This window comes from Sycon ciliatum, chromosome 2 (genome assembly GCF_964019385.1).
Source record: "Sycon ciliatum chromosome 2, ocSycCili1.1, whole genome shotgun sequence".
NCBI lineage: Eukaryota > Metazoa > Porifera > Calcarea > Leucosolenida > Sycettidae > Sycon > Sycon ciliatum.
The window spans coordinates 39,941,993-39,964,915 of NC_088644.1; the positions used below are offsets into that span (position 1 = coordinate 39,941,993).

Genomic DNA, 22,923 nt, shown 5'->3' on the forward strand with positions numbered 1-22,923 from the left:
CCATGCACCGCATGTGGGGCAGGTGGGCACCGCAGGCCGACGTGGGCGCCTTGTCATCACTGTCCTACTCGGGTAGGTGTGCGTGTGTGTGTGTGTGTGTGTGTGTGTGTGTGTGTGTGTGTGTGTGTGTGTGTGTGTGTGTGCTCATGGCTGAGTGTAATCGATGTGTGTGTGTGTGGGGGGGGGGGGGGGGGGGGGGGCATGCATGGGTGTTCATGGGTGGGTGTTGGTGTTCATCAGTATTCATGGATGAGTGTGTTCATGTTGGGATAGTGTTTTTCTCCCTCATCATCTTTGCCTCCCCAACCAATGTCAGGCAACCACTTCTTGATTGGTCTCCTGGGGGTGGAAACTTTCTTTGCACAAACTGGGAGTCAAACAGGCAACTCATATTCGGAAGGCCACTGCTTTAATTGCGCTAACCACACTCCCGTCATGTTGTGTAGACCTGGCTAGATTGTGGTGGTGAATTCTTCAACCTAGCCCGTAGTTATCGAGTATCGCAATCCCAACCCAAAGGTACTGTGGCTTCTGCTGCAGTGTCACGTTCATTGCCTTTGGTGATAGGCGGCTAAGGCTGTGTGTGGGTGGGTGCATATAAGCAGTGAGGTAGGGGTGTCTGGGGTGGGATTTTGCTGGAATGTTTTTTCCAACGTTGGTGCGTGTGTGTGCGTGCGCGCGTGCGTGTGTGTGCGTGCGTGCGTGGATGTGTGGGTGTGTGTGTGTGTGCGCGTGCGTGTGTGTGTGTGTGCGTGGTATTGTCTTGCAGGTCCGTACATTGGCAATATTCTCAGCTATCTCTTAGGAGGGTTTCTCAGCGAGAGCGGCTTTGGTGCATCCAGCGGGCAAACTTACTGTGGTGCTAACTGGCCATCTATATTTTACGTTTTTGGTGAGTCTGACTGACAAATACTGACGAATCGATCGGCTTCCCCAAATAGTTTGAGATGCATATCGAATGTTTGCGCACTGTGTCCTCTCCCGGGTTTATTTGCCTCTCTGCCCGTGGCCCTCTAACCCGCTTTTGATATTGTATAAATTATGTTCATAGTGTATTGAATTAGCAAACTCCATTCTCGGCGCGGTTGCCTCTTGTAGCAGGTATCGGATTTCACTTTCTACAGCCGTGTCTGTTGACATTCAGTCCTTGTAGCATGAGGGATGGGGTTATTTTACGTGCACAATTATTGAGTCAGTTTGCCATATCCAACGTACTCAGCGTGTATACTGGACACCACTGAACGAGCTTTAATACGCACCCCTAGCCTTGTCTGTATCTATTTTCCTGTACCAAAACTTCACTCTTACACATCATCTGTTCTGTGTGCATTCCCGTGGCATCTGCGGCTTGTTCTCAGGTGCTGGCGCTCTGGCGTGGACCGTTATCTGGATGTTCCTGGCATTTGAGACACCTGACGTTCATCCACGTATCTCTCATGCTGAACGTACGTACATCATCAAGAATCTTGCACATGACAATGCTGATCCAGAAGATCGAATTGAGGACAAGGTGGGTGACGTAGCTCTTATGCCCGGGCCCACTTTTTGCCGAAGCATTTGGAAGTTGGACTAGTTTCGGCTGCACAATCCAGGTCCTTGCCACTACTGTACCATATTATAGCTTTCATGACTGAGGTTGTACGTCTAGTGGCGCTGGGTTCCCCGTAATGGGGTGCTGAGGTTGAAATCTGTGACTGTACATCCAGTGTGTTTGCAGACTTGCGTGCTCCTGTTGCGATGAGAGTGCATGGTATCCTGAGACTATCCTCAGTAGGCACTTCAGCCGATACGGTGCTACCTTATGGACAGCATTCAGAGTGTCTCCTGCTCATACTATTCTTTCGTTTTTATTTTGCTTCTTTCTTCGTCCTCTGTGCAGCCCTATAGTTTCCTGGACTTGTTCCCAATCGTGGCATGCCTGCCGCGACGCTACGTTCAGAACTGCCGCATCCCATGGCGTGCCATAGTGACGTCTAAACCCGTGTGGGCGCTGTGCTTCAGCCTGTTCACGTTCGACTACGGCATGTACACCCTGATGACCAACGTGCCAAAGTACTTGAACGAGGTGGAGAACTTTGACGTGGCGTCGGTAAGACTGAGCTGCTGTGCTGATATTGACCGATTTCCAGAACGTACATGGTCTGAAATGCCATGTCAGTACGGCCTGGTGGTTTGCTTTTCTGCATTGCATCATCTCTGTACCACAACCCAGTTAGTATCTCTGCACCATACATGTTGACAGTCGTTCTGTTGTGGGGAATGGAACGGTTGGGCTGTAGGCTTCCACCCGAGAGCCGTAAGATGTAGGGAAGTGACACGGATCATAGTGCATGAAACGATGTGTGTTCGTCCCTGGGTTTGGGAGTCCTGCTTGTTCCGTGCGACATGTGGTCGCGATGAAGGCCTTGACCTGCTGGGCCTAAACAATTTACGATTGGCATCATACTCAATTCCGCATCCGTAGTTGACCCTAAACGCGTTCATGAATCGGCCCTGCCCCAAGGGCGACTGGATCGGGTAGCCCGGGCGTGGAGCCCACATCTTTTCACACTGCACGCGCCGTTGTCTTCATAGATGCTACTTCTCTCTGGAATTGCTGTAATTGTGTGTGTCTGTGTACATGTGTGTGTGTGTGCACCCGTGTGTGCGTTTGCATGCGCGTGTGGCTTGTATTTTCACGTGTGACATGGTGAAGAGTGGAATCTTTTCGGCACTGCCATTCCTGTGTATGTGGATTTTCACCTTATTGGCTGGAGCCGTAAATGGGCTGTCCATAGTGCAGAACAACCTCTCATTCAACGTACAGCGAAAGTCACTAACATTGATTGGTAAGGCGTTTGTGTATTGGCATCATTTACTTGCTGCTGCTGCTGCTGCTGCTGCTGTGGTTCTGTTTCTGTGTATATGTACATCCATGTAGGTGTTGGGTGTGTTGTGCAGGCCCGCCGGTATATTGTAACCTGGTTCGTGTGGTTCAGGGACGTGTGTTTAACCCCCTGTTCTAAATGCTTGTGTTTGTTATTGCTAATGTTACTGCATTCACTTGTGTGTGTGTTTGTGTAGGTCTGTGAGTCTGTAATACAATATTTGCTTGCACCTTTGTGTGTTCATACTTGAAGTACATGGCTATTAAAATAATAACCGACTAGCATGGTTAATAACCTTTTTTTCATACTTGCAATGGCTATTTACCTCGTATGGTTCTTCACTTTCTGTATCACGCTTGTCTGTGTCTCTTGCTCAGGTACTATCTTCCCGGCAGGTTTTCTCATCCTTGCCGGCTACTCAACATCACGCACAAGTGCAGTGGCGTACATCACAGCCTCGGCCGGCATCAGCGGTGTTCAGATGATTGGTGCTGGAATCAATCAAATTGACTTGGCGCCACGCTATGCCGATGTCCTCATGGGCTTTTCAAACCTCTTTGCCAGCATGGGTGGAATCCTGGCGCCGTATTTCGCCGCTGTGTTGACGGTAAGTGCTGAGCTGAGCTTGTGCTAATTAAGATGTGGATCGTCATGCATGATGGCGGCGGGCATGGCGGTGCTGATCCATGCCCGCTCGCGTAGCCCTCGGCATTCGGCCTACGATGCACGACCAAGTTCTACGCATGCGGCCATTACTGTCAGTCATCATGCACCAGGGATAAATTTATTGTCATATTTTTGCATAACAGTTTCTGCTATACAAAATCACAGTCTTTGATTTTGATTAGCATTTTTCTTTGAAGGTTGGGTGTTTGCCACATTGTCCTTCTTGAGAGTGATGCCTGAAAGCCCATATGCAAAAAACGGACTGAATCATGCATGTGCACGCAGATTGAGTGCCTGCACCACATACACTGCACTGTATGCATGTTACTTGACAGCGCAGGCTAGGCATGGACAGTCTGTATGTATCGCAATTTTCTGCTAGTCACGGTGACTTTTGAGTAGCAGTAGATCAATTTTGCATCGCAAACTGCGATGCGATACAGGATAAATTCATCCCTGATGCACAGTATACCGTGGATACATTGTAGGTCCTGCATGCCCCGTGCCTAGTGTAGACAAGTATGGTAATTATGGTAAAGAGCATCAGCTGTGTATGAAATCGAGCAAGATCAGATCGAGCTTTCTTCGAGGAGTATTTTCCCTTCGTTGTATAGTATATTTGTACTCCCAGTGTGCCGGGTCACTGCCGTTACTGGCAGCGTACGGTGTATGTCTGCCCTGGGGTCATTCCTAATGGATATGGGTACGGTGCTTCTCTGATTGGTCAAATATTAGCAACGGCCTAGCAACAGGCACGTGACATGGATGAATTATGATTTGTTTGCCAGTTGGTATGTTATTAAACCTGTCCTGTGCTGTGCTGTGCTCTCCTGACATGTGCTGTACTGTGCTGTGCTGTGCTGTGCTGTACTGTACTGTACTGTGCTGTGCTCTCCTGGCCTGTGCTCTGCTGTGTTGTCCTGACCTGTTACTTTTAAACGTCTGTATCCTCTGTCTCTGCAGCCTAATCACACGGCCGCCGAATGGCGACTTGTGTTCTTCATCACGTCCGGCATGTTTGTTGCCGGCGCAGTGGGCTTTGCTATCTTCGGCTCGGCAGAACACCAATGGTGGGCACTCGGGGACACGCAGAAGAGGCCAGGCGGTGCCAGTGGCGCACACTCTAGACTCTCCAGCAAGAACCATCGCAATTCTGAGTCACCGTTGCTCGATCCAGCTGATAGTGGTGCCGAGACCGTCCAGTACTCAGTGTAGCACAGGACAGTGTGTTGCTGACGCGTGGGTGTAGCTTACGTATAGACTGACTGAACTACAGGAGCATGCGTTCCTAATGCGTCTGTGTAGCTCACATATACACTCAACCACAGGATGGTGTGTAGCACTGCAGTGTCATCCACACATAATTGTGGACACTGGTCACCTAGTTTACTCCTATACCTATTATTTGTCTATTACTACACAATCTCCCTGGATGGAGTCCTTGTGTCGTTGTCTTTACTCCTGTATTTTTGTTAATCCTGCATCGGCTTTATGTTTTTACCAGTTTGTTTGGCGCGTGCACACCTTCACGTGGATTACATCAAAGTGTTTTCTGCATTGTAGTTTTACTTCAGACACCTCTCCTCCTCACCCCCCACCCCACCTCCGGATTTAGATTTAGATCACTGGAATCATCTATGCCCCTACATTTCTTGGTTGGGCACTCAACTCAGTATGGAGGCAACTTTTCTTTTTTTTTAGGAATCACCACTGCTGTTGGTCATCAACTTGGCCACTCGGTTATTGCACATGCTGTTGATTTTTTATTCCCTCTCATACTCGGTTTCTTGATTACAGCGTATTTCTAAATATCAGTTCCTATATCATCATCTTTGATTTCCAGCTGACCAGGCGATTTCTGGACATATTTCTTATACTTTTGACAACCTCTTGTTGTGCCCTTCTCTTCCCTCTCCGTAGATGGGAAACTGGTCGTACCGGGTGCTTTTTATTTGTGAAGAGTCGTCGACACCAGTATACTAATAACCTGTAATATGTATGATTTGTTAACTAATTTAGTGATTACAGTTGACAGCAATACATCCCTGGGAAGGGCCATCCGTTGTTATTGTTGTTTCCAAAAAACAGAATCCTTTGTTTGCGGGTGGGTGGGTCCAGCTGGACCAGTCTTGCTTGAAGTGAGTGAAAATATCGATATGTGGAAAGAAAGTGATGCTCGATTGTATAAGTCGCACCCCCTTTTTTACCTGTGATTTGGGTGTAAAAAGGTGTGACTGATATCCGGGGAAATATGGTACAGTCAGACCTCGCTTATCCGGTCCTCTTTTATCCGGATCCCTCGCCAACCGGAAGAAAATCGTTGGTTACCGATTTACAGCATAAGTATGCCATGCATACATACAGTATGTGTGTTCGAGTATCCGGTTCCCTCGCTTATCAGGTTTGACTGTAGTAGTATTTCCCCTCAGCCTAAACTCGCGAGGGTGCTCGGTAGACTGCATGAGGTGCCTGTAACTAGTTAACTTCGTGGCCCGCGGATTAGGCAAAGCCCGATTTTGCCAGGGAAGCTTCGATATTTTATTATTATTATGACCAAGAGTGCATAAAAATGTTTATGGACTCTTATCATGACGGATAACCCAAACGGGCCAAAGGCAATGGTACCTAAATCCTAAAAGGGGGTGTCTCCGGACCAAACACAGTACAGAGCAAGGAGCTCAGCCAGCAGAAAACGTCAGAAAACAAACAAACAAAAACATGAAGCCTCGGATGTCAGCCAGTACTTGCAGGGTGCACTGGACAACAGCAGCACATGCACACGCGACGGGAAAGAGAATATGAAGCCTCGGATGTCAGAGAAGAACGTGCAGGAGTGCGCCGGACAACAGCAGCACATTCACACGCGACGGGAAAAAGAAAGAAAAACACAGTTTAAAATCCAGGGATCCCAGCAATGTCGTAACAGTACTGAGAGAAATGACGCTTTTTAAAAGTCTCTTTTGAATGTATGCGCATGTGCAATCTCACGCAAGTCCTTTGGCGAATTGTTCCATACAGCTAGGGAATGAGAGAGAACATGGCGGCTTCGATATGGACCTTGAGCAGAAGCAAATAAGAGATAGAATGGGCGACGGGCACTAGAGCTAAGAGAGAAGTGACATGCACGAAGAAGGTGTGGATGAAACTTTATAACGTTAAAAACCAGACAGAGGGCTCCAATGTGTCTGCGCCAACTGAGGGATTCCAAACCGGCTGCACGAAAGGGCTCGGATTTGGAAGTGCTCCACTCAGCTGCGCAGCCTTTCCGGTACAGCTATCGTCTAGCGACCATTGCCTGAAGGCGGTCCAGTGACCCAATATCTCGTGCAGGTACGCCACAGAACCAAAGCTGGCTAGTGTATTCCGCCACAGGCCGAACATATCCGCGGTTTAAAGCGCCAATATGGCGGCAGGCGGTAAACGAGAGGCCATGTGGCACAGCAGAACAATGCGTTGGCGAAATTTCGTTATCATTTGAAGGAAATGTGGCTGCCAGGACATGTTGTGAGCCAAGATGACTCCGAGGTGGCGGTGCTCGTTGAGTGTTGGGATGTTACTGTTATTTAAAAGGGAGAAGGTGTAGGCCATATAATTATAAGGAGGAGGGTCCTTTGAGGAGGAGAAAACCACATGTGCTGACTTCACAGCATTGTAATCTCCCCCCACGGAGAGAGCCCAAGATCCACACGCGTCCAGGTCTTCTTGTACTTCGGATGACGATGTGTTACCTAATGCTGTATCGTCGGCAAAGAGATACAGATCTGATTGCACTAACGAAGGCAGGGTGTTGATATATGAGGAATAAGGTTGGACCCAAGTGAGAGCCTTGTGGGACCCCAGCAGAGAGAAGACGGGGGTCACTAAGTGAGTCACTAACTCGAACCTGAATGCGTCTGTCCGTCAAGTAGTCTTCAAACCAGCGGGTGGTCGAGGTGTTGGCAAACGAGGTGAGTTTTGTGATAAGATCGTGATGAGAAACTCTGTCAAACGCTTTCGCGAAATCCAAGAATATCATGTTGTATGTACAACGCCGGTCCAATGCAGAGTATATATTGTGTGTTAAAGGGGAAGTTAAGGCAGAAATCAAAATTTCACCAGTAAAGTCTGTTGTAGTCTTCGGGGTGCTGAGTCGAATGGTCTTGGTCCGAGAAAGCTGAGACGCTCCCTTCCTACTTGAATCCCAATCGAACTCGCGCACTTCCACCGAAACTGGGTGACTGCGCCCTACTAGATGGGGATTTGTATGCAAAATGTCACTAAAAGCGCCATTTCGTTCTTATAAAAGTACGGATGACCGCCATTGGCCCATATGTTGTAGTCTTTTGGACGCTGGTTTTTGGGCCGAAAAGGCTGCGATGCAGCGTTCCTCCTTTATTCCCAATCGAACGTGGTTGAACAAGCGGTCACGTGCTCCTGCTTACACCAGTCACCTGGTCACCGTGCCTGCAGGTTACAACTTACTAGCCTGTTTGACCTTTTTTGGGTGCAGTCCTGTCACTCGAGTTGAAAGTTGTCAAAAAAGTATTCTTTCTAGACCAAAGAGTGGTATATTTGATAAAATTTAATCACGATAGAAATATTTACGATACTTACGATACTTCTCCAGACGTTTCGTTGTTCTGAACAACATCGTCAGTGGATAAAGAGTCGTCTTTATCAGTCGTCTTTATCCACTGACGATGTTGTTCAGAACAACGAAACGTCTGAAGAAGTATCGTAAGTATCGTAAATATTTCTATCGTTATTAAATTTTATCAAATATACCACTCTTTGGTCTAGAAAGAATACTTTTTTGATATTACAATGAGAGCCTATCAACGGCTTGTCCACCACCTCTCTGAAAGTTGTCGCCTGCTGGCGTGGTGACCAGGTGATTTGGGCACCCAGGAGCACGTGACCACTTGTTCAACCATGTTCGATTGGGAATAAAGGAGGAACGCTGCATCGCAGCCTTTTAGGACCAAAACCAGTCGACTTAGCGTCCAAAAGACTACAACCATGATATGGGCCAATCGCGGTCATCCGTGCTTTTATAAGAACGAAATGGCGCTTTTAGTGACATTTTCCATACAAATCCCCATCTATGTAGTAGGGCGCAGTCACCCAGTTTCGGTGGAAGTGCGCGAATTCGATTGGGATTCAAGTAGGAAGGGAGCGTCTCAGCTTTCTCGGACCACGACCATTCGACTCAGCACCCCGAAGACTACAACTGGTGAAATTTTGATTTTTGCCTTAACTTCCCCTTTAATACAAGGAGTTGATCAATTGCGGACCGTTTAGGAACAAATCCGAATTGTGTCTGGCTGAGGATATTATTGTCCGTCAAGAAACGAACGAGTTGTCGGTTTACCAGCTTGTCAAAAAGTTTCCCAATACTGGACAGGTTAGAAATTGGACGATAACCTTCAGCTGTGTGCGATGTTTTTTTGGTTTGAGGAGTGGTGTGATGACGGCAGTTTTCCATTGACCAGGGAAGGAGCTTGTCCGAATGCAAATATTGAAGAGGGTTGCCAAAGAATCACAGATTACCGAGGCGGTCTCCCGCAGAAGAGTGTAAGGCTACGTTCGTTTTTAGCTACCTGGTAGAGTAGAGTAGAGTCACTCTACCGATAGAGGTAGATGGTAGAGGCAAGTGTACGAACGCTGTTCTACCAGATCATAGTTTACACGATGTGTACGTGAACTGTTTCCTTTTTTTATGGAGTTGTGTACAAATCCTTGATCTTGCTGGAAATCCCGTAGCTCTACCAACTTCTACCGGATTCTACCAACTTTTTCCCGGTAGAGCCGGTAGAGGAAAGTAGAATCTACCCTTTTGAGTAGAATTTTTTTCAAAAAACGAACACCTCTACCGTAAGAAGTAGTTTCTACCCAAACCTGTAGATCAAAAACGAACGCCCCCTTAGAAATGGGTCCGCCCGAGGACTTACGGACCTTTAGCAGTTTTATTTCATCAAAGACTTGGCCAGGAGTAACCTCGTCCAATTCAAACAAATTTTCGAGCTGTGGTGCTTGTGGTGTGCAAGGTGCTGTGGGTTGTGTACGCCGTTGGTGATTTTGTTGGTTCTGAGTCTGACTTTGTCGTGCGAAATGGTCTGCTAAGTGGTTTGCCTTTTCAGAGTCAGTCACTATGTCACAACCATTTGCAGAAACTAGATATTTTGCCGCATAATTTTGCTGGCTCATCGTCAATATTTTGCTTTCATTTTGCCAGGCCACTCGATATTTTGCTCCAAAATTTGTGTCACGTGTGGGGAAAACTGACCGAAAGTGGATGACGTGTTGGCAAAAGTAAGAAAAAGTGAGTCACGTGTTGGTAAAACTGTGCGAAAATGAGTCACGTCCACCGTATAAGTGTAAAAGCTCCCAATTTCCAGCGAACACACCGATATTTTGCTCCATTTTGCCAGCAAATTCCCTTTCAAATTTCTTCGATATTTTGCTAGCAAAATCGGGCTATGCCTACCGCCAAGATAAGAGTAGATAAACAAGAGTGTGCAACTCCGGATCTCTTCTGCACAATCTGCAGATACCTCCGCCCACGGCGGAATTTTTTGTTGACGTCACCTTTTTTCAGGGAAACGCGGACTTTGCCGCAGAGCAGTGTGAGAGCACGTGCTGGGCACCGACCTTGTAGTGCAAGCCCCGCCAAGTGCACGAGGGAAACCTCTCCGAAAGGCTCGCAGCGCGTGCGTCGTCGAAAAGATTACGTCAACAAAAAATTCCGCCGTGGGCCAACCCATCCGCGAGTTGCACACTCTTGTTTATCTACTCTTGCTACCGCGGATACAAGAGATATACTAGTAGTAACAGGAAAGTAACTTATAGTTGAGTCACTACTGTACAATGTAGGACCCCAGGAGTCGTAAAATACCGGTATTTTACGACTCCCTGGTAGGACTAGGGGTACCCCGGGTATAGGGCCCGGTGTAATATGCCCGAAACTTTGCCGAAAATGCTTTTTGGGAAATTCTCGCAAACCTTGCCGAAAATGCTCACTTTTTTGTAATCCTCAGCACACGCCGTCAAAACGACTCAAAACCAGGGAGTCAGAAAATACCGGTATTTTACGACTCCCTGGTCAAAACCATTATTTTCAATTCATAAACTGCATGTACTCAACAAAAAGCTAACCCACGGAATGCGGAAGTGACGTTCTTGTTTGGGAAGTTTTTCTTCTCTCAATTTTGATACACGACGGCCAAGTGCTCCGTTTCCCGCAAAATGCTGCATCACGAGCCCAAAGTGCTGGGTTCGCGGATTGTAGCGAAAATGCTAAAAAAAATGCCGGCATATTACACGGGGGTAGGACCCAAACAAAAACTGTGCTGGTTTACTTTGCTCTTGGTATGACTCGTGGACCACCCCACAAGCGATGGGTCGACAATATCAAAGAAGATTTCAAGCCTCTGAATGTGCCGATTCAGGAATCTGTCAATCTCGCCATCAACAAGCAACTCTGGTCAACGATCATTTGCAGATGCATTCCCCTTCTATGATTTGAGAACTATGACGGCAATATGCGACCTGTTCATATTATTACCATTATTATTGACTCGCACTGGGTTTCATCAATACAATTGTCGCCTCAGCTATCAAAGGGTGGGTCCTAACCAGGGAGTCGTACCGGGTCCTAAGTAAACATTCTTGCAAGTACTAGCACACTCATACTGTAGTCCATGTCAGACGTTTACACCATAGTTCCACTTCCATAAACAGAAATTAAGAAAATTCTAATCGCTGAGGAAAGGTTGTCCTAGTAAAAACACATAAAGCATTAGGGGCAGATGTGCCGAGTTGAATGTTCATACTAACTCATAAAAAGCTAATATTAAGCAGAAAAAGGAAATGAATGATTTTTCAAAGAGAAAATGACGACCCGACTAGGCATCGTAAAGATAGCAGATTAATCGCAACGCTTGCTTTGAGCACTCCTAATGAAACATAAGTCAATCCCCGGCTAATAGCCACAGGGCAAATGCTCAACAAGGCATGAAATAACAAGGTTCTCACAGATACCTCCTGCACCTCCAAGAGGCAACACTTCCACAACCGACCACCGTCACCAGCACCACCGCCACAAGCCAATGCAAACGCATACACACAAAGAATACACGGGAGAGGGCAACTGTATGGTACCCTGGCAGGAGTATCAACTGCCTGCCACCAACCAAAGATGCAGTATGCCCTGTGCACAGAGAGCTGATATAGCACCAGCAGGAAAGGCACACACGCACATATTCCGCGCTTTGCATCAACATCAGCATCATCGGACACCAACCTGAACAAGGGCAGAGGCGAGTCTAGGGAGAAAGAGAGAGAGAGCTCCTCTTAAACTCTGCCGGTGCCGCCAGCATGCCCAACACAACGCGGAGCAGGCGTGTCTCCAGTCACAATGCATGTTTGACTACACACACATATACACCACGACCTACACAAATCCAACTCTTGCAACTGCTTGCTTCATCGCGCCACGTTCACAGCCGCTTCATGAGGCGGTGGTGGGGCAGTCGCGAGCGAAGTGGCCAGACTCGTTGCAGCTGTAGCACTTCTTCTCCTCGCTGGCGTTGGGGCAGTCACGAGCAACGTGACCAGTCTTGCCACAGTTGTAGCAAGTGCGACCACCGCCGCCGCCACCACCACCAAAACCTCCACCACCGCCGCTGGAGCGTCCACTGGGGCACTCACGGGCAAAGTGGCCCGTCTGACCACAGTTGTAGCAGGTGCTGTTGCTACCGGAGTCACCAAAGCGGGAGCCACCACCACCGCCGCCGCCAAAGCCAGAGCCGCCGCCGAAACCACCGGAGTCACCGTCACGACCCCCGGACGCCGCCTCGTTGGTGCACTCGCGGGCAAAGTGACCCTCCTCGCCGCACTTGTAGCAAGTCGAGGTGCGCTGGCCACGCTTGGAGCAGTCGCGGGCAAAATGTCCCTCCTCGCCACATTCGTAGCAGTCTGCAATACAAGAAGAGTAGAAGAGACAGCACAAACACATAGAGGAATGCTAGGGTTAGATGAGTTGAGTAGCAAGCTTGGTACGGACATGTGCCAAATAAGTCAAACCCGTTTGTTTTGATTAGCAAAGGACAGTGCAAACACATATATTTGTGTTCTTTAAGTTGCGGGGAAAACTGCTACGCTAAGGAAATACATTCAAGTTTGACACACAGCATAACCGTGCACAGACCCGATGGGAAAGCGCTGAGGACAGTTCAAATATTATGGGTCAAGCGGGCGCAATATTCCCCTATCTGATAAGAGCTTGGCCACCATTGAGCAAGCTATCAGGTACGCGCATGGAGCTGCCAATAAGGTGCACACAAGTGGCACCAGGGTGACAGGGCTGCATGTCCACTTGCCACCAACGTAGGACTACACACTACCTCCCACTCAAGCATATCAATCCTCTTTTGTATTCTATGCGGGCAGTAGAAAGTTCAGCTTGGGCGTGTAATGGGCAGGGACTGGGACAAACAGCACTGTCTGGTGCACAAGACAGGGATGAGCATCATAACCTACGGCGTGGTTCAAAGTATAGACCGCCTGTTTCAAAAAACCGTTAGGCCAGCATCTATACAAAGCAGAATCTGTGATCACGTTGTGCATAAAAATGTCCGAAATTGAAAGTTTGTTTCGAATGCCTGAGAAATCTATGAGTAAAATTTGAGGAGCTGCCAGAGCAATATCCCGAAGAAAACTCTCAAAAAGCTCAAATGAAATCTAAATTGTTTCAAATGCACACTTACGCACAAGGTGATCACATGTTTAGATGCTGGCTAACGGATTTTTTAAACCAGAGGCCCATACATTTCAAACGCACACTAGTGCTGGACTGGGAAATTCGGCTCAAGGCTGGGGATCTGTGCTCCGCACAGAGGGGCTCATGATGCGTTCAATCTGCAAAACTGAGTTTCGCTTGGCGTACTACTGTCGTGGACATTGAGAAGACCAGAGAGTCTGAGACGGTGGGGTGAAGTTGTCTCCCAACAGAAACCTGCCTAGGTGTGTCCTTGACTTCCAACAGTACTACAATACTCAATAACCTCACTGCCCATTTACGCAGCTGCATTTTTTCCTTATGTGCACTACAGTCATACATGGCGGTTTTCCGCAAGAAATTATTTTCGGTTTTGTTGAAATTTTCGAAAGAATAGATTCGCAGCTGCATTCATTTTGCCATTTCGCAGTGAGTCTGGTTTTCAACAGCAACTTCAAACTGAACTGTGGCCTACCTCCGCTGCCGCCACCACCACCGAAGCCACCACGAGACTCACTCTCTGGTGCTTGTGTGCAGTCTCTCGCAACGTGCCCCGTCTTTCCACAGGTATAACAAGTCTTCTCCTCTGAGGGCTCCTTGTCACAATCGCGGGCAAAGTGACCAACTTGGCCACAGTTATAACACATTGGGCCTAGCAATAGTAACAGCACGAAGCGGAACAGTGCAATTGTAAAGAATAAAATAAAATGAACCATTGAAGACCACCGCATGCACATTTCGTCAACAGAAACACTGTTGCAAGCTTGGCGGATATCAAGAACGCTGTTCTCGGATTCTCAATCACAGCTTTGGGCTAACAAAACACGGAGTCTTGGTTCCATAGAGGATGCCAGAGCTTCACTAACTCACCTCCACGATCACGACCTCCTCGGCCACGGCCGCGTCCACCACCTCGACCTCGCGAGCTGCCGCCTCCTGTTGGGCAGTCACGGGCAAAATGTCCTGACTCTCCACATTGGAAACACTCTCCACTCGACATGACTGCTGCTAGCTAGAAGGTCAGACCTGATAAACAAAAGATAACCTCCGAACGAAAGCCGCTCTTTTTCACCAAAGGACTTCAGAGAAACGGCAAGCTGCATACATCTAGCTGGGAGCAAGAATGCACGCACACACACAAGGCGGTGAAGCACTGTCGGCGGGCACAAAACCTTTTCCCCAGGCCAGTCATGATTTTGCACGAAGCCAGAGGTGAAGATGACGATTCCCATGAAGAAGAAGGGGTGGCAGTGGATGGAGCTAGCTAGCTGGAGATGGGCCAGTTCAGGTGAGGACGGAGGCAGCAATGATTTTGAAGTAACGTTGTAGTTAGCTACACGTACGATCATCATGATCACTGGTCTAGACAGCACTACAGTGCGTTTTTTTATAATAGACTCTGAAAACCTTGAGAACGTACTCAACAAAGTCTCAAGGACACTTTTGAGAAAATGTCATGCGAGTTGCGTCACGAAAATCTGCGCGCGAAATTCGAAAAACCAGGTGTGACTCGTGGCATTTCGCCATCTTGTTCAGAGTGTCCTTCGACTCGAGCTCCTTGCCTCGTGGCCTGAGGAATCATTTTGTTGCTGACTGCTCTGTGGCCCTATTTTGCTTTTTCTCGAGTGTCTTTTCGTTCGTGGCAACTTGTTCTCTCGACATGCCACATAATTATAACAAAACGCGAACGGGCCATGGTACATGGTGGTGTCTGTTTTACAATTTGTTGCGAAGACGAGGAGAACAATGGCTGGGCATCGAATTGGCCCCAAGTATTCCATTCGTCATGCTACTGTTGCGTGTGGCGTCAGCATTTCCACCATGAACAGATGTACCAGGGATACTGACGGCGAAAATCAGCGTGCTGCGTTGGCCTTGTCTGTCTCCAGTGATGAAGGCAACGAGAGTGACAATCCCCGATGTGAGACTCGTGCCATGAAACCACTCAACCCTGACGGATTTGCTTTGGACTGTATAAGAAATAATTAACGGATTCTATGCTGCGAAGGAGGACCCAACACTGGACAAAGTTCCTGCTCGCTGCAGAGAAACCATCGACGATTTTCCAGACATGAGCAAAACTAGCTCTTGGAAATGTTGCGTTCCATGGGATTCCAGTGTGGCAAGACCAGAGGTATCACACAAATAATGATGGAACAGCACAGGATTGTGTCATGGCGGCATCGCTACCTGTGAGACATACCTGGATGAGACGTGGGTCAATGCGCATCACACAGGTACTAGGAGGTGGTACGACAATGGTGACATGAGTGTATAGGCAAGCAACCAAATGAAGCACCATCAGGTAAAGGCAAGCGCGTTATTGTTCTGCATACTGGTGGACGGGACAGATTCGTGAAAAACTGCGCCGATGTGTTCGTGACTGGAGGCCGGCGCCAACGATGATATACGTCGTCGGCTGTCCGAGCACATCTGTTCACTGTGTAAAACTGTCGTCACAAGTGCAACACAAAACACGGAATTATTGGGGCCGTTTCGTTCCTCGCTGGTCTTCTACTATTCGCAGATGTTGAACCAGACACAACTGTGACCTATTTGCATTGTGTGTGTTTGTGTGTTTGTAAAACTGCTCATGCTTCCTTTTTGTTAGTCTCTTTATGGGAGCTGTGTGAATTGCCTTTGTGATTTGTTGTGGTGTTTGAATTTTCACTGCATTCTTTCAGGGATCGAGGGAAGTTTCCTACATGCATGCTGGAATGTTTTGATTTATTGAGCTAATTGCAATACAGGATTTGAATTATTCAGTACAGTTTGCCACAGTAAGTCGTGAAAAGCCACGACTCACTGATTTCCTACAAAGGTTAGGAGAACTGAAGACAGCAGTGCACAACTGCACAGCCATGTGCATGTACATGTACGTGCATGCGCTGTGCTACAGTATAGACCCCTTTCCGGATCGCCGCGAATCTCTATGGTTACCGAGAAATTCAAACTTTGGTGGGCAAGAAGAACCACTCTACTAATTAGTTACTTTGTCTTTTTAGTTGGTTGGATCTATTTTGTCGTCCTTTCCTTTTAGTTTCAGCCATGGTGCAGACCTGTGCCGTCATAGGATGCACGAATAGGTATACGCGTGGCTGTGGAGGTGGTTTCCACCGATTTCCAACAAATCCCAAGCGCAGGGGACTCTGGATTGCTGCAATTCGCCGTAAAGAAGCTGATGGATCGCCCTGGACACCAGACACTGACGAGCGAGTCTGCAAGAAGCATTTTGTTCTTGGCAATCCGAATGCAAAGGAAGCAAAGGATGACGAGTCCCATCCTGACTATGTGCCGTCCTTGAAGCTCGGTTATGACTCCGCGAACCCTGAAACAGCTACGTCAAAAATCGATCGTTCTGTCCGACGTGAGAAGTTTACTGAGCTGAGGAAAAAGAAATTGGCTGATGCTGCAAGGCTGAAGCAGAAAGAAGAGGCAAGGAAGGCAAGCCAACGACATGGTGTTTCTCATGACCACTCGTACTTCGCCAAACTTCAACTGTCCTCTCCTATTTTCAAGGTAAGAAAAAACTTCTGACTGATTCTGTACGTTGAGTAATTCAAAATTTAGTTGTTTGTACGTTATGAATTTCATACGTTGCAATCAGCTTGTGCCCCTGATGCATCGATGTTGTACGATGCTGGAAGGTCCCCTTCTTGGAAAGGCCATGCACACTCCATTGGCCAGGCCAGAAAGACGTTATTCTTCAGATGCATTTTGAAATTTCTCTTTCTAGATGATGGTGTCTGGAAGAATTAAATTATTTTTTCGAGAATCATAAAGTGTAGGTGTATGTCTACTTGTTTGTTGCTCAGAACTCAACCGGGATGTCCAGTCTTCTGAATCTTGAAGTGCCAACTATTGCTCCTATCAAGGTGTCTACAGGTAAGGTGTCTGCTGTCTTGGCCTTCAAGTAGTGTCATATCTGTGATTGGTTTCAACTCTTGTCGCATGTGTACAGTAGTGAGTGAAAATGCTGCGGGTCCCATATTGGTTCAATAATTATTGTACGTTTCTAAGATGTCCTGACCTTGTGTAATATCGGTAGATTGTTTCTGATCCCTGTTCTTTGAATTGCACCTGGACGTCATGGACGAAACGTACCTAATCTTCTCCATTGCATCACTCCCATTTGGAGGGTTAGATGTTATGTGCCGGTACTGTGATCTCACTTGTCCCTGGTCAATTGTGACGTGATTTGTGTTATCTTTCTCTTCCATGTTCTACAGCATGTGGACCTGATGAACCCTACACCTCGGACACTGATCGTTTGGAAGAGGAATGCAAGAAGTTGAGGGCGGAAGTTGAACGGCTAAAGCGGCGTTGCGGGGAACTAGAGACTGGGCTTTCGAAGGCACAGTTTGGTGTGCACTGGATTGACGAGTCTGATGAGAAGTGTCGCTTCCTCACTGGTCTGCCGAACCGCTCCGTGTTCCATGCCGTCTTAGGTCATGTGCAGGAGAAGGCCGCAAAGCTCACTGCCTGGCGCGGTGATTCCACCAGTGACCCCAAGGACAACAAGCCTGGCCCTCGGATGACCAAGGACTTGTCCATTGCCAACCAGTTCTTTGCGACGCTTGTCCGGTTGCGCCATGGTATGTGTGGCGGGTTTGTGGCAGCCCTGATGCAAATGCCTGACTCCACGTTCAGCAGGATGTACTCCACGTGGATTCTGTTTCTGTCCCGTGAGCTGTCTCTCCTCTTCCCGTTCCCGTCCAGACAACTTGTGGACAAGTTCATGCCACCGTGCTTTAAGTCCAAGTTTCCGCAGACGAGGATTATCATTGACTGTTTGGAGATCCAGATGGAGCGCCCAACTTCTCTCCTGAACCAGTCGATCACTTACTCCAGCTACAAGAGCCGGAACACCATGAAGATTCTTGTAGGTGTTTCACCTGCTGGTCTTGTGACTTTTGTGTCGGATGTTTGGGGTGGCCGAGTCAGTGACAAGGTCATCACAGAGCAGAGCGGTCTGTTGCAGCTTCTGGAGAAGGGTGACAGTGTCATGGCTGACAAGGGCTTTGACATCGAGGTGCCTCTTGCTCTCCATGGAGTGAAACTGAACATCCCGCCAAAGCTCGGTGCTGATAGCCAGATGAGCGCCCAGAAGATCGAGAAGACCCGCCGCATTGCAGAGCTGCGTATCCATGTCGAACGGGCTATCGGACGTGCACGTTGCTACCGTGTCCTCAACACTGTGTTCCCTGTGAGCATGTCGAGTCTGTCGTCTCACATCGTGAAAGTGTGCTTCTTCCTCACAAACTTCGACGCCCCGCTAGTAAATTGAAGAGACATGTGAATCACTATATTCAAGTTCTATCTTCTTTTGTTCTCTTTATTATGGTCTATTTTTCAGCACACTATAATAATAATAATAACCACTCTTATTTTACTTCGGTTTCTCCAACAGACGATTCGTCTTATTACTGGAGCCGGAAGGGAGGTGCACAGTTAGAATCATTTTTCTGAACATATCGGAGCTGGATTCGCACGCTATCTTCACATGTAATGTAAATACAAAGTACGGCTACATGGCGCGGCGGAAGCACAGTGCTCCGGTCATGTAAAGGTCTCTGGTTCGAAGTAATATTTTCTGGAAGTGCCATAGCTTGTGAATATGAACGTACCAACTGCTGCTAGGTCACTGGCTGCGTGCGTGTTGTTTGTGGGGTTGTGATGTGATAAAGAGTGCATTGTCTCCACTCCCCACCGCATGGCAGGCGGCAAAGTGGAAATGGTGGCGTATGCCACGATCAAGCAAAGGTCTCTGGTTCAAAATACTATTTTGTGTAATTCCCAAAGCTTGTGAATATGAACATACCAAATGCTGCCAGGTCACTGGCTGGGTGCATGTTATTTGTGGGGTTGGGATGTGATAAAGAGTGCACTGTCACCGCGATTGTCACCGAAGCAAGTTGGTACGGGCTACCAGAAGTAGCATAATATCCAGCCAATATTTATAATGACAGACAGGTACAAGGATGTGTGCGATGTCATCCATAGAATTCCGCACAATAACAGAAAAATTGATCGGAACCGCTATGTACAGAATTAAGTTTCAATGCTGGGAACATGAGAAGGTTCCGAGCATATCCCTCGCAGAAGATGGGGCATTGCTGTACAAAGTTCCAAAAAATCTAGCGAAGCAAAATAGATTGAAATCCCTATGTACAGAATATAAACACAAAAATATTTTTTCTTGTCATTCATGACTTGTACTTTGAAAGGTACAGCTTGTGAGAGCACAGCTCTGGGATAACAAACTGCTCGTAGAAGGATGTTAACTTCATGAGCATGGTTTGCCAATGAGCGTCATCGAACATGATACGCTCTACAAGCACGCCAGCACATGTGAACACCACAAAGTCACACCACTTCACATCCATGACCGCCATCTCACCAATCACCTGGTCATAGTACTTGTGATTCTTGCATAAGTGGGCTGACCCGTCCGCGTGGCATTCCAAGAATGACTTGCCAGGGAATTGCTGGGCGATCCGAGTTGGCGTGAGGTTAACAATAGATGTGCCCTGGATGGAGAAGGGGCATTTTATTTCCAGGCAGCCACGCTCCACCACGCCGCTCTCAAGCTCCTCCACAACGATTCCATCAGAACTCGCACCAATGAAGTGGTAGTCACGATGGAGGCTAAGACCACACTCTCTTACGGTGATGTTCTTTCCATCTTCGAGTGCCACACTGAGGTACATGTCCCTCGCCCTGGGCTCATTCTCCACTCCCCATCGCATGGCAGGTGGCAAAGCGGAAATGGTGGTGTATCCCATGATACCGGCCAGCAGCGAGACTGGCTCCTGGGCTCGAGAGCGAACGATGTCACCAAATCGTGAGCTAGTTAGGCGCCCATGACGTAGGTCGAACCACCACGAGTTGTCTGTCTGGCCTTTGGTGAAGTCTTCCACTTCCTTTTGGGATACACCGTACTTGGACAGTGGTCCGGTATATCGACCAAGGGCATCTTCACTCGTTCCACCTGGAAGCCTGTCAGAATGGAACAGGACCAATGGCGAAAGGTCCTTGGGTTGGCTAACTGGAGTAGCAGCAAGTCCTGATGACTGGTCTTCGACTTCCCAGAAATGGAAGAACCCACAGTTCTTGGCTGATGCCTTTCCCGCTGCTAATGCCTCCTGCAAGGTGAGTGCGTCAGCAGATGTGACTTGGCGGTGTGACGGTGCACGGGGATCAAACTCCGCTCGCAGCTGCTTCCTCTCCACTTCATCATCAGTCATGCCATGGCAAGCTTTCACAAACTCCATATTGGCGAGTGGCTGAGGATCGACATGCTTCTTTGGAGGCTGATTCCAGCGCATAGGTTGTGACGTTTTAGACAACTCCACGGGTAGCTCCACTAGATTCCTTTTTGCAGCGGATTCAATGAAGAAGAGTAGGGCAGCAACATGATTGCACGCCTCTCCCAGCCTAACATAAACAACAACCGCACACGCACACCATGCACGGGAGACAACAAATATATGCCAACGTCAGATAGAGCTGTCAGAACTCATCACATCACAAACTTGTTGAACAAAGAAGTTATTATAACAATCATCTGCAAAATACATGTCACTACAAAGGAACTATCACAGCACAGGTAAGGAGGAAGAGTTATAATAGGATTTATCAGTGCCGCAGGTCAACTGTCACATTTGGACTGAAGAAAACACACCAACTCGTAGTGCGTTTCTGTGAAAACACTTACCCGGCAATACAGCTGCATTGCGCAGCGTAGACTTCACCAGTCTCAGTGTTCAACGACACATACACGGTGAGCGGTGTATCACACGACAAGGAATGGTGGACGTAAGCACGGAGATAGGAGATTGCCACACCGTTCTCCCCAGATGCAGGATATTGCTTGCTCCACACATTCTTCACAAAGCCATCGGCAAAAAATTGGTACGCCTTCAAAGACCTGTTGCCAACAAAATTTCCAAAGACACATTTGGAGAAAAGAGACAATATTAGGGATGTGCAATTCAGGGGTTCCCTAGCTGAATTCCTTCACTGATTAGACATTGATGGCAACTGATTCGAAAATGCTAGCTGACCTCAGTTACAGTAGGTCTTTCAACAAAACTTGACACACAGTGACACTGACTTTGTCTTGAGAGATTACGAATTCAAACTGCCTACTATCACAACGTACCCACACCGCCCATGTTCATTACTCACCTAAATGCCTTCATGCTCTCCATATCAAACGTCTTGTCTCGTCCATAGACCAAGTACGTCAATAAATCCATGAAGTGGAACCGCACCACAGCAGCACGAAACTCCTTGCACCAGTCTTGCACCTCGTTGAAACGAGGCAACGAAGACAAAGTGCCCCGAACGTCTTGAGTTATATACTGCAGTCCAACGGAAGCACCAGAGGACGACGCATCAGCAGCACCAGCCAAACCAATCTTGGACATCGACACCAAGCGCTCCACGATGTCAGCCTTCTTTGTTGCTCCAGTCAACCGAACATCCAGAAATTTGGCAATTTCCTTCAGTTCGGCCACCTTCAGCGTCGCAAGAGAAGTCTGAACCCCAACAAAATCGGCATCGCTGGCTTCGGACCCTTTTGAAAGTTGTTCAGCAAGGACAGCCAGTGGCTGAGGCAAGGGTGGTGGCTGCTCAGCGGCAGCAGAGTCAGGGATGACAGCAGACATTGTTGCTTCCTGGTTGAAAAATTACTTTCACTGCAGTTTGGGCTGAACTTCTTGCCCACCAAACATTTTTGCGCGTCACCCGTTGCCATGCAACGCGCACTGTGTTCTATCCGGAAAGGGGTCCGAAAAAGAAAAGAAAAAAAAGAATCAAGGTGAACTGTACTGGATTCGAACTCATGCCGGGCACCATGCAAGTGATGAGCTTTCCTGGCTAAAACTTCCATTTAAAAAATCAAAATCCACTGAAAACCATTTAAAACCGGATTTCCAGCCGAAACCCGGCCGAATATCTAACTTTGACAATTATTATTATTCCGACTCCCAAACTTAATTTTATTCGATCCAAGACCCACACAAACGCAGCTGTGAAGAAAAAATTTCAAATTTGGAATGAGAACAAACTAAAAAATCAAAATCGACAATGGTCTGTTATAAAAAAACGCACTGTAGTACCTGATTTAGAAATTACTGGAGTGGAGGAGCTCCGCAGCTTCCAACTGATGATGGAGTGTCATTCTGGTAAGTAACATTAGTTCAGTTCTCTTGTCCATGATTCTGGCCGCCGTGCTGAGTGGTAGATCTACATGATGTGGTGCAGCTACAGTCCATTTCAAAAATATAGACGCATGGCAGAAATATTTCAAATTTGGCTGGGGCTTTTCGAGAATTTTTTCGGAATATTGCTCAGGTCCTTCCCCCAATCACTCTCATAGTTTTGCGATCGGATCAAACACCCAATTTCGAAATTTTATGCACAAAGTGATCGCAGATTTTATGTGGTATAGATGCTGGCCTAACGGTTTTTTGAAATCACGCGTCTATATTTTTGAAACGCACTGTAGCTCATGACAGTGATGATGTTCGGGCATGCATTGGGAAGGACAGAGCTGATGTGATTTCCTGAGACAGTCAGTGACCGGTGGCATGTCGACAGTGGCTTCATCGATTGTTTTTGCTGAAC

The 22,923-nt window shown here is 47.7% G+C and overlaps 4 protein-coding genes across 5 annotated transcripts in view; 2 read left to right on the top strand and 2 right to left on the bottom strand.

The window, feature by feature from the left end:
- The window catches only part of LOC135810067 (sialin-like), a 13,768-nt gene extending 8,197 nt beyond the window's left edge, over positions 1-5,571 (top strand). Inside the window, exons 4-10 of the mRNA XM_065323533.1 lie at positions 1-72; positions 770-892; positions 1,359-1,510; positions 1,880-2,089; positions 2,696-2,828; positions 3,245-3,474; positions 4,497-5,571. The exon at positions 1-72 is cut by the window's left edge and continues 16 nt beyond it. Coding sequence (XP_065179605.1) covers positions 1-72; positions 770-892; positions 1,359-1,510; positions 1,880-2,089; positions 2,696-2,828; positions 3,245-3,474; positions 4,497-4,748 — 1,172 coding nt within the window. The 3' untranslated portion in view covers positions 4,749-5,571. The remainder of the gene's footprint in view (positions 73-769; positions 893-1,358; positions 1,511-1,879; positions 2,090-2,695; positions 2,829-3,244; positions 3,475-4,496) is intronic.
- Positions 5,572-11,218: 5,647 nt separating this feature from the next.
- Positions 11,219-14,456, bottom strand: LOC135810068 (uncharacterized). Of its 2 annotated transcripts, XM_065323534.1 has the most exons (3): positions 14,161-14,456; positions 13,766-13,942; positions 11,219-12,488 (listed from the first exon to the last, which is right to left on the bottom strand). In XM_065323534.1, exons 1-3 carry the CDS (start codon positions 14,288-14,290, stop codon positions 12,022-12,024), a joined length of 774 nt encoding a protein of 257 aa, XP_065179606.1. In that variant the 5' UTR covers positions 14,291-14,456; the 3' UTR covers positions 11,219-12,021. The 2 variants fall into 2 exon arrangements, with proteins under 2 accessions (XP_065179606.1, XP_065179608.1); XM_065323536.1 differs by lacking the exon at positions 13,766-13,942 and having other exon boundaries at positions 14,161-14,449.
- Positions 14,457-14,850: 394 nt separating this feature from the next.
- LOC135810070 (uncharacterized) lies at positions 14,851-18,577 on the top strand. Its single transcript, XM_065323538.1, has 3 exons — positions 14,851-16,809; positions 17,106-17,175; positions 17,520-18,577. The coding sequence occupies exons 1-3, from the start codon at positions 16,339-16,341 to the stop codon at positions 18,575-18,577; spliced, it is 1,599 nt and encodes a 532-aa protein (XP_065179610.1). The 5' UTR covers positions 14,851-16,338.
- Positions 18,578-19,080: 503 nt separating this feature from the next.
- On the bottom strand, positions 19,081-22,079 carry LOC135810069 (uncharacterized). The gene is made up of 3 exons (XM_065323537.1): positions 21,481-22,079; positions 21,008-21,220; positions 19,081-20,727 (listed from the first exon to the last, which is right to left on the bottom strand). The coding sequence occupies exons 1-3, from the start codon at positions 21,960-21,962 to the stop codon at positions 19,497-19,499; spliced, it is 1,926 nt and encodes a 641-aa protein (XP_065179609.1). The 5' UTR covers positions 21,963-22,079; the 3' UTR covers positions 19,081-19,496.
- Positions 22,080-22,923: the final 844 nt, after the last annotated feature.

What these genes read in the sequence shown, in the direction of transcription:
- LOC135810069 (XM_065323537.1), bottom strand. Translation starts at nt 21,962, where the DNA reads ATGTCTGCTGTCATCCCTGACTCTGCTGCCGCTGAGCAGCCACCACCC. An exon ending in GAGAGCATGAAGGCATTTAG is followed by an intron (nt 21,221 to 21,480) that starts GTGAGTAATGAA and finishes TGTTGGCAACAG; the next exon opens with GTCTTTGAAGGCGTACCAAT. An exon ending in CAATGCAGCTGTATTGCCGG is followed by an intron (nt 20,728 to 21,007) that starts GTAAGTGTTTTC and finishes TGTTTATGTTAG; the next exon opens with GCTGGGAGAGGCGTGCAATC.
- LOC135810070 (XM_065323538.1), top strand. Translation starts at nt 16,339, where the DNA reads ATGGTGCAGACCTGTGCCGTCATAGGATGCACGAATAGGTATACGCGT. An exon ending in TGTCCTCTCCTATTTTCAAG is followed by an intron (nt 16,810 to 17,105) that starts GTAAGAAAAAAC and finishes TTTGTTGCTCAG; the next exon opens with AACTCAACCGGGATGTCCAG. An exon ending in TCCTATCAAGGTGTCTACAG is followed by an intron (nt 17,176 to 17,519) that starts GTAAGGTGTCTG and finishes CATGTTCTACAG; the next exon opens with CATGTGGACCTGATGAACCC.
- LOC135810068 (XM_065323534.1), bottom strand. Translation starts at nt 14,290, where the DNA reads ATGTCGAGTGGAGAGTGTTTCCAATGTGGAGAGTCAGGACATTTTGCC. An exon ending in AGGAGGTCGTGATCGTGGAG is followed by an intron (nt 13,943 to 14,160) that starts GTGAGTTAGTGA and finishes TACTATTGCTAG; the next exon opens with GCCCAATGTGTTATAACTGT. An exon ending in TGGTGGTGGCGGCAGCGGAG is followed by an intron (nt 12,489 to 13,765) that starts GTAGGCCACAGT and finishes CTTGTATTGCAG; the next exon opens with ACTGCTACGAATGTGGCGAG.